Source organism: Megalobrama amblycephala, linkage group LG2 (genome assembly GCF_018812025.1).
Source record: "Megalobrama amblycephala isolate DHTTF-2021 linkage group LG2, ASM1881202v1, whole genome shotgun sequence".
NCBI lineage: Eukaryota > Metazoa > Chordata > Actinopteri > Cypriniformes > Xenocyprididae > Megalobrama > Megalobrama amblycephala.
The window spans coordinates 20,750,680-20,764,854 of record NC_063045.1 but is presented as its reverse complement, the minus strand read 5'-3'; the positions used below and the strand labels follow the sequence as shown (position 1 = coordinate 20,764,854).

General features: G+C 34.0%; 1 protein-coding gene across 1 annotated transcript; it reads left to right on the top strand.

The window, feature by feature from the left end:
* The first annotated feature begins 1,036 nt into the window (after window positions 1-1,036).
* Window positions 1,037-11,196, top strand: lpar3 (lysophosphatidic acid receptor 3). The gene is made up of 3 exons (XM_048166212.1): window positions 1,037-2,063; window positions 2,562-3,325; window positions 9,833-11,196. The coding sequence occupies exons 2-3, from the start codon at window positions 2,584-2,586 to the stop codon at window positions 10,162-10,164; spliced, it is 1,074 nt and encodes a 357-aa protein (XP_048022169.1). The 5' UTR covers window positions 1,037-2,063; window positions 2,562-2,583; the 3' UTR covers window positions 10,165-11,196.
* Window positions 11,197-14,175: the final 2,979 nt, after the last annotated feature.

The following is a 14,175-nucleotide window of genomic DNA, read 5'->3' as shown; positions in this document are numbered from 1 at the left end:
TATTCTCCTTATAATGGACTTTAATGGCCTCTAGACGGTTGAAGGTCAAAATTACAGTTTCAGTGCAGCTTCAAAGGACTTTAAATGATATCAGACAAGGAATAGGGGTCTTATCTAGTGAAACGATCAGTCATTTTCAAAAAAAAATTTAAATGTATATGCTTTAAACAAATGATCGCCTTCCAAGTGCTTCCGCACTTTCTTATTCTTCAGAAAGTTTATGCTATATGTCCTACACCTTCCCTATTCTACTTAGGGAAAAAATGGAACTGGCGCTGTGTTCATTCCGTAAGTTGAATAGGGAAGGCGTAGGACATACAGCGTAAGCTTTTTGAAGAATACGGAAAGCAGAACCACGTGCAAGGCGATAATTTGTGTTCATAAAGCATATAAAGTTTTATCTTTTTCGAAAATGACCGATTGTTTCGCTAGATAAGACCCCTATTCCTTGTCTGATATCATTTAAAGTCCTTTGAAGCTGCACTGAAACTGTAATTTTGACCTTCAACCGTTTGGAGTCCATTGAAGTCCATTATAAGGAGAATAATCCTGCAATGTTTTCATCAAAAACCTTCATTTCTTTTCGACTGAAGAAAGAAAGACATGAACATCTTGGATGACATGGGGTCCTTTAATCCTTTAAGAGATCGTCATGCAAAATATGAAAGTAAACACATTTACAAAGCAGGAATAAACAGATTTAGTGAAAATTTGTGAAGGCAGCTGAAAGAAAATATCTGACTATATCAATGCATGTGAATCAAACAAATAGGCCAAATAATTAATATAGTTTCACAAAGAGCTCAAAAGAATACATGTAAGCTTAATCTGTTTAAAAGCTTTATATATTATGCATGAATTATATTTATTTTAATTTAAAAGCAAATTTTAATATTGTCGATTAATATAATAGGCCTAATTATATAAATATGTATTATTCATAGTTTTAATTTATTTTATATAAATATAATGAATAATTAGCAACAAAAGATGAGCAATTTTGTCTCTAAAATGTTTTCACTATAAACTGATTTAATTTGGAGTGAGAGATACAAGGGGAGTGGATCAGATGCATGTCACTTTACTCACAGCTGGTCCAGTTTTGGTTAGCCTTATAGGGTAAGTTACCATAGAAACCCGCTAAAAACCAATCCACCTTCATGAGCCCGAAATAACAGAGTTTGCGCAAACTAATCTTGAACTTATCTGGGTAGAAACTGAAACCAGCTTTGTGCAACAGGCCACCAGTAACCCATGCTGATTCATTTTATTTGACTTTTTATTTATATTTTTATTTATTTTGGTAGACAACAACTTGCTACACAAAAGATTTTACAGTTGCAATCAAGCATAAAGGTGCAACATTCTGAACAATGGCACAAAAATAAAAAAAATTGAGTAGCTGACTATAAATAATCAATAGATAGTATTTTAAAAAGTTCATAAACATTATAAAAGGTATATTTTCTGTTATCTCCATTGTCATTGTGTTTAAATATTAAATTCAACAATTAAAATATTGAGTATCAGAATAAATGAAGTCTTTATCAATGTCACCGAAAGACATTTTCCCAATTTGCATATGTTAAGTGTTGTAGACACTCCTTTTTACCTCACACACCTGAGTAAAATTGCGTAACGTTACGCAATTACGCAATAGAGGCTGAAACAAAATAGTCCACTCATAAACGCGTCATGTACAGACTGATGACATTATGACTTCGTTTGAACTTTAAAAACGATTACACCTTTCCTCTTCAAACATTAACAATGACAATGTTCACGTAATTTCAGAAAACTTCATAATGTTTTATTTACTTTTTACGGACAATTGAAAGCAGCAGCAGCATAGTTTCAGGCAGTGTGCGCTGACCACGCCCACAGTGACAGTCTGTGAGACTCCCGCTCTCCTCCCTAAAACTCTCAAGATCAAACTTCACTGAAGTTCCTTCAGCAGACACTTCACCGAGAGTCGCTTAGTGTTTGTGGAGTCACGCCGGATTTGAGAGATACGTCGAACTTCTAATGGAGAGTGAACTGAGAACCTGACGAGTCTGTCACTGGTAAGAGAGCTTTATCTAGACTAGTACTGCACATTATTGTACGAGTATCTAACATTTGGTCATGCTTTAAGGATATAATGCCACTAAAATTGATTTCACGTGAAATTTTGATTGATTTGATTTGTTTTGGTAGTGTCTTGAGGTGAAACATACATGTAAACTTGAAATTCTCAGGGAAAAAAGTTGAATTGTGAGATGAAAAGTTTCTTACTTAATACTTTTTTTTGTTTTTTATTCCATCAAGCTTACACAGAAAGGGCCATCGTAATCACTTTTATTTGTATTTTATTGAAAAAGTTTGTCTGTCATTATTCAGTTGTGTATATATGAGTGTTTGTTGCATTTTATGTTGTTTATCACATTTTTGTCATGCCATGATGACGCTTTGTCTTTGAATTATGGGTTTTCCTATAAATGACTCATATGAAAAACAAACTGAAATAATTGAAGTGTTATTATATTCCCAGACAATACACTTATTTGTTGTTTTCCTTCCAGTCATAGTTGTTTTGATATAAAGATGGCAAGGAATAACGTTTGCTACCATGACCAGCGCATGGACTTTTTCTACAACAACAGCAACACAACCTCAGATGAATGGGATAAAACGCAGCTCATCCTGGTTCAGTGTGTTGGATCCATCTGCTGTTGCTTCATCCTAGTGGCCAACGCCATGATCATTGCAGCGGTGGTGACAAACAGAAGGTTTCACTATCCCTTCTACTATCTCCTCGCCAATCTCGCCGCCTCAGACTTTCTCGCTGGGATCGCTTACGTGTATCTCATGTTCAATACAGGGAAAATATCTCGTGATCTAACGGTTCAAGCCTACTTCTTTCGGCAGGGTTTGCTGGATGCGAGTCTCTCCGCTTCCCTGACCAACCTCCTAGTGATCGCACTCGAGCGCTACATCTCTATCATGAACTGGAAGGTCCACAGTAACCTCACCAAACGTCGAGTGACCCTGTTGATTGCCCTTGTGTGGGGTATATCGATATTCATGGGGGCCGTGCCTAGTCTGGGCTGGAACTGCGTCTGTAGTCTGGACTTGTGCTCCAAACTGGCTCCCATATTTAGCCGGAGCTACCTAATCTTCTGGTCCATGTCCAACCTGGTGCTCTTTCTCATTATGGTGGGCATATACTTGAGGATATACCTCTATGTGATGAAAAAGACTGCAGTCTTGAAGGCGCACACTTCTGGATCTATAAATCGTAAGAGGACGCCAATCAAACTCATCAAAACTGTGATGACTGTACTAGGTAAGTTCTTGAGATGTTCCTTTAGATTTCAAAAGGGATAGTTCATCCAAAAATGAAAAATTCGGTTACACTTTATTTTAAAGTGTCCTTGTTACAGTGTAATTATATATTTAGGTAGTGAGTAATAATAATTAAATACATGTACTAACAATAGAGTTTGGATTAGGGTTTGCTTTAGGGTTAGTTGCATGTAATTATGCATAATTTATACATAATTTACTTATGTTGTACCAAACCTGTATGACTTTCTTTCTTCTGTGGAACACAAATTTTGGACCTCATTGACTTTTTTTTTCTCACTCTTATAACATGCATCAAAATATCTTCTTTTGCATCTTTCTGCACACTGGTTTGTATTGATGCACTAAAATTTCAGCAATCAAAGATATTTCAGCCAAAACAGAAAAAAAAAAAAAAAAATCAAAATCATTGACTAATTCTCTGATGACTCATTTTGTGCACACAACTTGGATAAGCTACAACAGGTAAGCATGTAAGCAATGTGGACACAATTTACCTTATGCTAGACTAGCAATATGTAAAATGTGCTGAAATATTGAGAGGTGACTCATTGCCAAAGAACTTTACTACAACTGGATTTAATAACCCAAAAACCTAATTTAATTACCCAAACTTTTTTCAGCTAAATCAAACATTTAATTTCAGATTCAGTTTTTTGGTAAAAAAAAAATAAAAAAATTGACAAGTTCTAGAGATGTTCCTTTAGATTTGGTCTGGCGAAAGTGAGAATTTATTTTGAAAGTCAGTGGGGTCCAAATGTGGTTTTGGACCCCAGTGACTTTCATTTTATGGTCAAAACAGTTGAAACATTCATCAAATTATTTTATTTTTTTAATGTTCCACAGAAGAGCAAACTTCATGCCAGTTTGTATTGATGCACTGAAATTTCAGTGCAAATTACAGGAAAAAAAGTTTTTTCCATTTTGGTGGAAATAGTTTGGTAGACCGAAATCATTGCCTGATTCTACAATGATGTAATTTGACAGTGTCAGCATCAATTTTTTGCACAAAGCGAGGATAAGCAAAATATAAAATTTGTTCAGCTGAAATATCCAGAAGCGACTTGTAGCCAAAGAACTTTACTACAATGGGTTTTATTACACCCTGAGAATTAAGAGTTGAACTACCCAACTACCAAAATTTAATTAGCCAAACTTTAGTTTTAAGTTTCCAGCTAAATTAAAAGTTTGGTTTCTATGTTTCATTCTATGTTTCATCACTTCTGGTTTGGAATGACATGATGTTGAGGAAATAACTGAATTTTCATTGGGGAATTATCTATTAGTATAACAATACTACATTAATACAAGCAGCCTGACAAAATGGGAGGTGGATTCATTGCAACATGTTGATTCACCACATGCATTCCAGACTGCAATATGTATCAGAATGTATCATCACTACTCAGTCACTCAAAGTTCAATGGCAATTACAGTAAATGTTGGTTTATAGTTTTCCCACAAGCCTTCACAGTTCTGATGAGTTGTCCAAAGTCCACGCCTTTAGTCTGTAAGCATGATAAACGCTCCCAGACTGCTGAATATGTTAATTTAGCTCACAACAGAGGCCTGAAAGGTCTGAAACATTTCTCAACAAACTCATAACCCACCTAAGTTTGGGTGATGTGGAATAGGGTGGGTAAATGTTTTTGTGAATTTACAGACATGGCAAATATTTAGATTGGAAGGATGTGATCTCATATCCTGTTAACCACGAGCAGAGATCTAGTATACATATACATCTTGCTTTTGAGAGTTGGAGAACTTGATTGAGGAGATGTAAACGAGAAACTGAAGAGTTAACGTACAATGAGACGCAAGTGTTAACAATGAGACACAAAACACGAAACCTCCCACCCTCGCATTAGCTGATTGCTATCAGAAGTTCGAAGGTTGGGTTTCTTTTGCCTTTTGTTTTTCTTTGCCTTTCATTATGAATTACACAATCAAACCAGCTGTTTTGTCTGCACACAGGCTAATGATAAATAAGAGTGCACTTGATAAAGAGAAAGACACTTTTTTGAATTCTAGTTTTTAGAAATGTGCTCTTTGTGTTCATGAAAAAAACTAATAACATTTTCCTTAGACCCTGAATGTGAGTTTACACATTTTAAACATTAATAAAAAAAAAGGTTTTTAAATTGAATTTTACATTTCTTAATTGCTCACCCTAATGTCGTTCCACACCCGTAAGACCTTCGTTTTGTGCGAGAAACTGAACAGTATTTATATAATTTTTTACCTCTAATACACCACTATGTCCAACTGCGTTCAGCACCCGGTTAGTGAGGTCTGATCGCGCTCTGACAACGGCAGTAATGTCTCGCACTCATTGAAGATAAAGCGACAAGAATACTTTTTGTATGCAAAAACAAAACAAAAATAACAACTTTATTCAACAATCTCTTCTCTTCCCGGTTAGTCTCCTACCCTGTTGACATAGTAAGCACAGTGCAGTGCTGGCGTGTTTATATCTGAATGCCGGCTCAGTGTTGGCAGACGCTGTAAATATGAGCAGCACGATGCATGCATGTGATGCTGACGCAGGAGCCGGCCAATACCGAGTCGGCATTCGAACACGGAAGCGCTGCACTGTGTTTACTATGTCAACAGGGTAGGACCATTCTGGACCTCAAAAGATGCAATGACGTTGCTGCCTATGTGTGATTCAAAAACCCTCAGATTTCATCAAAAATATCTTAATTTGTGTTCCAAAGACGAACGAAGGTCTTACGGGTGTGGAACGACATGAGGGTGAGTAATAAATGACAGAAATTTCATTTTTGGGTGAACTAACCCTTTAATCTTTGATTTTTTTTAATGTATTATTTACTTTATGACACCTCCCCACCTACCACCCCCAAAATATCATTATAATTTTTAAATGAAAAATTAAAAACATGCTCTTCTCATAAGAGTCAAGAGTCATTGTATTTTTTGAATAATATATTAATAGATCTGGAAAAAAATAGCACTATGTAATTGACCCAAACATATTGGGTAAGAATTACTGTTTATAGACTGTGTTGAAAACCACCAACTAGACCACCTCCAAAACAGAAAGTTGGTTAATGCTGGTCTAGCTGGTCTTTTTCCAGAAATGATGTTAGACCAATGTACAGCAAAGCTGGCTTTAGACAGGTTTTTAGGAGTATCTCTTACTGCTTCAAGTTGCAGATAGAGCTAAAGTGGAGGAGTCGTCTCTTCCCTGCACAACAGGCTTCCTCCAGGCCTGTATAATTATCTTGCACAAGGTCGCTCTTTACACTGCCTGGCATCTGAATCAAACCACCAGCGCAAGTGGCCTGTGGCCTTGAAGAGAAAGAACATGAATCTCATAGTAGATGCGTGTCTCTCTTTCAAACCAATTGCTCACATGTGTGAGAACCTGATTGTGGTCAGACGAGTTTGCTTTGAAGATATAGAAAATGTGTCTGGGAGACTTTGTATGAAGAAGATACGTGAAGATTCACAGCCCAGTACTCATCAGTTATTTTCTGGAACAAGCTGCAGATAAAAGCAGACGCCTGTTTTTCAGAAGCATGCTACATTCTTGCTTTTGTTGTTTTGTGGCATGTTTTGGAGGTAAAGGTTACATTAATCTGTTTGCAAGACTCCTCTTTTGAAAAGGGAGAAATTCTCTGTTTAAAAGGGAAAAAAGCACACCAGTGAAACACTCTTTCGTTCGTGTAAATATTAACTTCTACATAGCTATATGCTGTGCAAATGTTGACAGATTGAGATGTTTTGTTCTTCAGTTTGTATAGAGAGCAAAATTACAAGAATTACAGGGTAATTTCATGAAAAAAACACGGAACATGAAGCTGCTGTGCAACGTGACTCTGTCACAGCCAGTTACGAAATATTTTATATTTAATGTACAGTTATGAGGAACAGGATTCACAGTGGGAGGGGGAAAGAAAGAATGACTTGATGCGATCATGGCTGGTTACCAAATAAACTCAAATGTAGAGGAGATTTCACACTATACATTTGTAATCCCTTTGTTAGCATTCTTAATTTTAGCATAATTATGACATTGATTTAATACTCGTTTAATTTGTATGCTCAATCTGTATAAATGTTACCATGTAATCTGTCCAAAACAAGGACAGATTACATGGTAACATTTTCCTATGGAGCCCTTGAAGGAACATGGTGATGGAATTTTTCGATGCCCTCGTGCTCCCGCTAAAAACTTTCTTTTAAAACAAATTATATTTATGTTTAATTGTTTATGCCTGAATGGTGTTTCATCTGTAGCAGTGCTGCCATTATAGGGTTCTTCACACACTTTCAAAGTCTTCTTTTAAAATAGTTGTGGCCCCTTTGACATTCTGTGGCCCTGCGGTACCCGGCCCTTTCACCACTGCTGTTCGTTATGCTTGAAAAACATGCCATATAATAAATGCATATATGCAAAGAGTGCTTATAACACTGCACATCTGCAGCAAACATGGTGTGCCGGCCTCCTCCAGATGCTGTTTAATATGATTAAAGAGAAAGAGTGTTCCCTTAAATGGAGAACTTACTAGAAACCACAGAGGAACCCCCATTTGATGAGGTTTTGTCATAACCTCTGCATGTCCTTCTCTAGTAAGCATTACTGGAGCCAAATAAGCACATTTATCACACTTTTAACCTTACAAAAACGTATAATTAAGTATTTGTAATATATTTTTTATCAGTATTTTCCCTGGAAAACAAGGTACTTTAGTTAAACGAAATTAAATAATATTTTTAAAATATATCATGTATGTATATATGTGTGTGTTTTAAGAATGCTTCACTATTTTTACTATTAAAAAAGATAAAATACTGATTTCGAAAATGATTTTTCTCTGAAACAGGAGATAGGTTTCATGAGAAGCTCTTTCATATGAAAACAACCATCTTCTTTGTTCATTTTATTCCGCATGAGTGTTTTTTGATCTTGAAAGACGTGCCGCTACATGTTCTCCACCTGAGATCCGTCCTGTTTGTCTAAGCTTGTTTTGTGGTGCAGGCAGGATTTCATGTTAACCTGAAAAAAAAATTAAGTGGAACTGCGACTAAAGGCAGGTTTGTTGCTGTGAGTCACTATCGAGGCTCACAAAAATGAGTTATTGAACATGTTGGGGCAGAAATGCATTCTCTAAGTGTGGTTAAAAAAAACAATGATTATAATCACTGCAGTTTCTATACAGCAGCGCAAGATGCAATATGTGTTAAAGGTTCATCTTAGGGGTGCAGCAAAGCAATACTTTTTATGAGAAATTGTGGAACCTATGAAAACCTAGTTTGTTTTCATTTCCTTAAAAACAGCACCTTGATGTTTCAAAATACAAGACAAAATAAGAGGGATCATACAAAATGCATGTAATTTTTATTATTTAGTACTGTCCTGAATAAGATATTTTACATAAACAATGTTTATATAAAGTCCACAAGACAAAAAAGTAGCTGAATTTATATATGACCCCATTCAAAAGTTCATGAACCCTTGATTCTTAACACTGTGTGTGGCTACCTGGATGATCCACGACTGTTTTTATGTTTTGTGATGGTTGTTCATGAGTCTCTTGTTTGTCCTGAGCAGTTAAACTGCCCAATATTCCTCAAAGAAATCCTCCAGATCCCAGATATTTTTGTTTTCCAGCATCTTTTGCAGATTTGAACCATTTCCAGCAGTGACTGTATGATTTTGAGATCCATCTTTTCACACTGAGGACAATTGAGGGACTCAAACACAACTACTAAAAAGTTCAAACATTCGCATCAAGATGCATTAAGAGACTGGGGGTAAAAACTTTTGAATTTGAAGATCGAGGTAAATTGTTCTTATTTTGTCTTCTGGCATACATTTAAGTGTCTTCTGTTGCTTCGAAGGGCAGTACTAAATAAAAAAATAAAAAAAAGATATTTAAACAAAATAAGAAAAATTTGGACATCTTTATCCTGTTCAAAAGTTTCACCCATGACTTAATGCATCATGTTTCCTTCTGGAGCATCAGTGAATGTTTGAACCTTTTTTAATAGTTGTGTTTGAGTCCCTCAATTATCCTCAGTGTGAAAAGATGGATCTCGAAATCATACAGTCACTGCTGGAAAGGGTTCAAATATGCATAAGATGCTGGAAAACTAAAGAATCTGCAGGACTTTTTCTGAAGAATTTTGGGCAGTTTAACTGCTCAGGACAAACAAGCGACTCATGAACAACCATCACAAAACAAAAAACCACTCCACCTCCCCAGCTCCACCTGCCTAGATCTGCTACAGGATTTATGTATGCTATTTATGCAGCAGCAGCATATCTTACATGCTCACAGCAACGTGTCTCTGTATTAACAGTAACAAGTCCATACTTGCTCTGTAGCATCAACAGCAGCAGATCTAGTCCATCAAGAAATACATTAACGTTGCCATATTCAATAACATGCTAAAACTATTTTGAGAGTTGTCATGATTGAAATATAAATATAAAAAAAAAAAATGTATGTCTTTTTAGGAGCGTTTGTGATCTGTTGGACCCCTGGACTTGTGGTTCTTCTCCTGGATGGACTCAAGTGTGAAAGATGTGAGGTCCTGAAATTCAAACGCTGGCTGCTGCTCCTCGCCGTCCTCAACTCCGTCATAAACCCGATCATCTACTCCTACAGAGACGAGGAAATGTGGACCACCATCAAGAACTTGATGTGCTGCGTTCGCATCGGGACGAGGCGACAGAGGTCGTCCAAGGCCAACATTCAACGCGGCTCAGGTCGGGAGACGAGCAGCAGCCTGAAAGAGAATACAGCAGAGGACAGCAAGGTCTCCACACAGGAGATGCTGAAGTCTTGAAGGTGGGCCGGACTCGTTTGGATTCCACGATGACCATTTTTAGCAACTCGATGTGCCATTGCTCTGAAATTCTCCCACAGACTGCTCTCAGAGACGAAAAGTTAGACCAGAACTCAATGGGAATTTAATGACAGTACAAAGCAATGCACTTAGACTTGTGCAACTTTTATTGATAGTCACCCACATAGACGCCTCCCTGCAACATGTCCGAGCATGTGCACTACCCACCAGGCCACATCTTCAATAGCAATGCACTTGTAAAGTTTCACTTTACCTCATTAATTCAGCTTTTGACAACCGTTTTTCAGAATCCTCAACAGCTTTCATTAGTACTCTGTACTGGTGTAAAGTCTGTGTGAATCTGTTGATTACTTCCTAAGTTTACTGTACTGTATAAAAGGAGTCCTGTCATTTTTTTTTTTTTAATCTTAAAATGGATGTATGTAATATGTAGATCATATGTAGACATGTTGTAGATATTAATGTAAGCATTTGAGTGATTTCATATGCATTTCAGTCTTCATATGTAAGAATAATGACTTTTTAAAAGTGTGTACTGTATATTGTCGATTACTATCATGATTATGTGGTCCTACATGATTAAGTGGTCAATTATACAAATGTAAATACATAACGGTACTGCTAATTTGTGTTTGTGGTTTCATGTGTAAAAGATAAATATACCTTTTATAGCAAATGTTAAAAGTAAAGTCGTGGTTATATTGGTGTTGTTAAAGTGCTCATTAGAGTCTTTACTCACTGAAGATTCACTTTGAGTGGGATAAAGAAAGTCTTCATCAGTTTCTCTAATTATGAAATAAATTAACAATAATTTGTCATACAGTATTTACTGCAGTTATTAAGATGAATCCAAAAGTAAATGAAATGATAATTTCATTGTGTTCCTGAACTAAAATACAATGATATTTAAAAAAAGCTTGTATGTAATTTATTTTATGTTTATTTTATTCTTGTGTTTTGTGTTATGGAAGTCTGTTTCCACATCAAATTAAAAATAAAAAAATCTCAAAATTGTGATTTTATATCCTACAGTTGAGACAAGCTTTGCTATTGTCAACTAAAACTATTAAAAATCATTTTTGGTTATTGAAATAAAGGCAAATTAAAATAAAATATAAATATTTGATTTAAAAAAAATAATGAAAATGAGAATTTTTGTATTGTCAACTAAATGAACGTGTTAAATATGAAATAAAAATAAAGCTAAATAGAAGTTTCAAAATAAATAACAATCAAAATTATTAAAACAAACTAATTTTAAAATAAAAACTGAAAATATAAAAATAAAAAAGCTAATTCAAAATATCAATACATTTTATAATAGTATATAAATACTACTAAAATAACAGAGATATATATTTTTTTTAATTTCTTTTATTTTTCTTTGTATGTTGAGGTGAAAACAAGCTTCCATAATGAGAACAATTTATTACTGGGTAAAAAAAAGGAAAATAGTAAATTACTCTGCTTAACATTCTTATTGAAGTTCTCATCTTAACAACCACTCCCACTGTGCATTAAGATGATAGGCTGAAATACAAACTGCTAGGTCAGGGGTACAAAATAAACTGGTTTCCTTTCTTAATGCTTTGCAATAGCCAGATTTTCCCCATCTTACGCAATTCTGATGGAACGAGCTGCTACACATTGTCTCACCTGAGCTTCACAATCAAACTTTTAGAGTTGCGCCACAGGCTGATTACAACATGACGAAACAACTGTGCTTCAGTTTGTGAATCCTGGGAAACAAGCTTTTCCTGTTGACACTTGGGCAAAAACGTTCTCAATGACCACCTGCAGGTCCTTTTGAGAGTGTCACGTATTCAAGTATAAACAGGATGGTTTATTCTTCCGGTGTGGGCACTGATTCCATAAAGATAAACCACATCGGGATCATGTCACTTCACTGCCGTAAACAAATGTACACATCGACTATCATAGCGGCTTTTGTTTTAGTGGCTCGTAGCACCCAGTCTGCATCCGAAATTGCATAGTGCCATTTCTGATATTTGAATGCATCATCTCAAAAAATTGTGTGCATTTTTGATCTTAAAGAAAAAGTTCACCCAAAAATTAAAAATCTATCATCAACTAACTTTTTTTTTTCTTTTTTTCCCCCACCCGAACAGTGAAAGTCAGTGGGGTCCAAATAACACTATGGAGTCTAGTTTGGTCAGTCCATTTGAGTCAGATCTTCTGCAGAACATTTCATTCAGAGTTTGCTCTTTTATGCTATTTACAATGAAAATGCAGTTACATGGGTTATTTTAAAATAGATTTTTAGCATGTTTTGAACTTTTGCTTGCTTTTTGAAAACTGCACCATGCGCTAGACTATGTCCCATATTTGAATAATGATCCCAGTATATCCCTTACATATTTTTATATTTTATATGTAAATAATAATACCAATAATGATATTAATAATAATAATAATAATAATAATAATAATTATTATTATTATTTACATAATTTACACTCAAATATGTGGAAAAGTTATTCAAATCTTTAAAATGGTGTATATAAAATACTGTTAAAATGTTTGAGTTGATACATTTTTAAAAATGTTTTTAAAAGAAGTCTTTTATTCTCACCAATTTATTGAATTTTTTTCACCAATTTATTCTCACTGCTAATAATAATAATAATTATTATTATTATTTACTTAATTTACACTCAAATATTTGGAAAAGTTATTCAAATCTTTAAAATGGTGTATATAAAATACTGTTAAAATGTTTGAGTTGATACATTTTTAAAAATGTTTTTAAAAGAAGTCTTTTATTCTCACCAATTTATTGCATTTTTTTCACCAATTTATTCTCACTGCTAATAATAATAATAATTATTATTATTATGTACATAATTTACACTCAAATATTTGGAAAAGTTATTCAAATCTTTAAAATGGTGTATATAAAATACTGTTAAAATGTTTGAGTTGATACATTTTTAAAAATGTTTTTAAAAGAAGTCTTTTATTCTCACCAATTTATTGCATTTTTTTCACCAATTTATTCTCACTGCTAATAATAATAATAATTATTATTATTATTTACTTAATTTACACTCAAATATTTGGAAAAGTTATTCAAATCTTTAAAATGGTGTATATAAAATACTGTTAAAATGTTTGAGTTGATACATTTTTAAAAATGTTTTTAAAAGAAGTCTTTTATTCTCACCAATTTATTGCATTTTTTTCACCAATTTATTCTCACTGCTAATAATAATAATAATTATTATTATTATGTACATAATTTACACTCAAATATTTGGAAAAGTTATTCAAATCTTTAAAATGGTGTATATAAAATACTGTTAAAATGTTTGAGTTGATACATTTTTAAAAATGTTTTTAAAATAAGTCTTTTATTCTCACCAATTTATTGCATTTATTTCACCAATTTATTCTCACTGCATTTATTTAATAAAAAATACTTAATACACAAATACACAAAATATTGTTAAATATTATTATAATTTAAAATAACTGTTTTCTATTTAAATGTATTTTAAGAAGTAATTTATTCCTGTGATGCAAAGCTGAATTTTCAGCATCATTACTCCAGTCTTCAGTGTCACATGATCCTTCAGAAATCATTCTAATATGATGATTTGCTGCTCAAGAAACATTTCTTATTATTATCACTGTTGAAATCAGTTATGCTGCTTAATTTTTTTGTGGAAACCTTAATACAATTTTTTTCAGGGTTCTTTAATGAATAGAATTTTAAAAAGAACAAGCAAATAAAAGTATAAAATATTTACTGTATCTTATTTTGATGAATTTAATTCTTGTTGAATAAAAATATTGTTCTTGACAACATTCTGTATTCTTTCTTTTTCTAACTTTTTTGTTTCTCGATTGTAAACTCTATCCCCTAAAGGTCACAAATTTTGCGAAAATCCCTTTACGCTTTTTAACTGCACTATTTAAATAAAAACAAATTGAAGGGAGTGAACGTGGTTTAAATTTACATCCCACCAG

Bases quoted from the DNA above. Each gene is read 5' to 3' on its own strand.
- lpar3 (XM_048166212.1), top strand. From the start codon at position 2,584: ATGGCAAGGAATAACGTTTGCTACCATGACCAGCGCATGGACTTTTTC. The intron at 3,326-9,832 runs GTAAGTTCTTGA...ATGTCTTTTTAG, and splicing joins AACTGTGATGACTGTACTAG to GAGCGTTTGTGATCTGTTGG.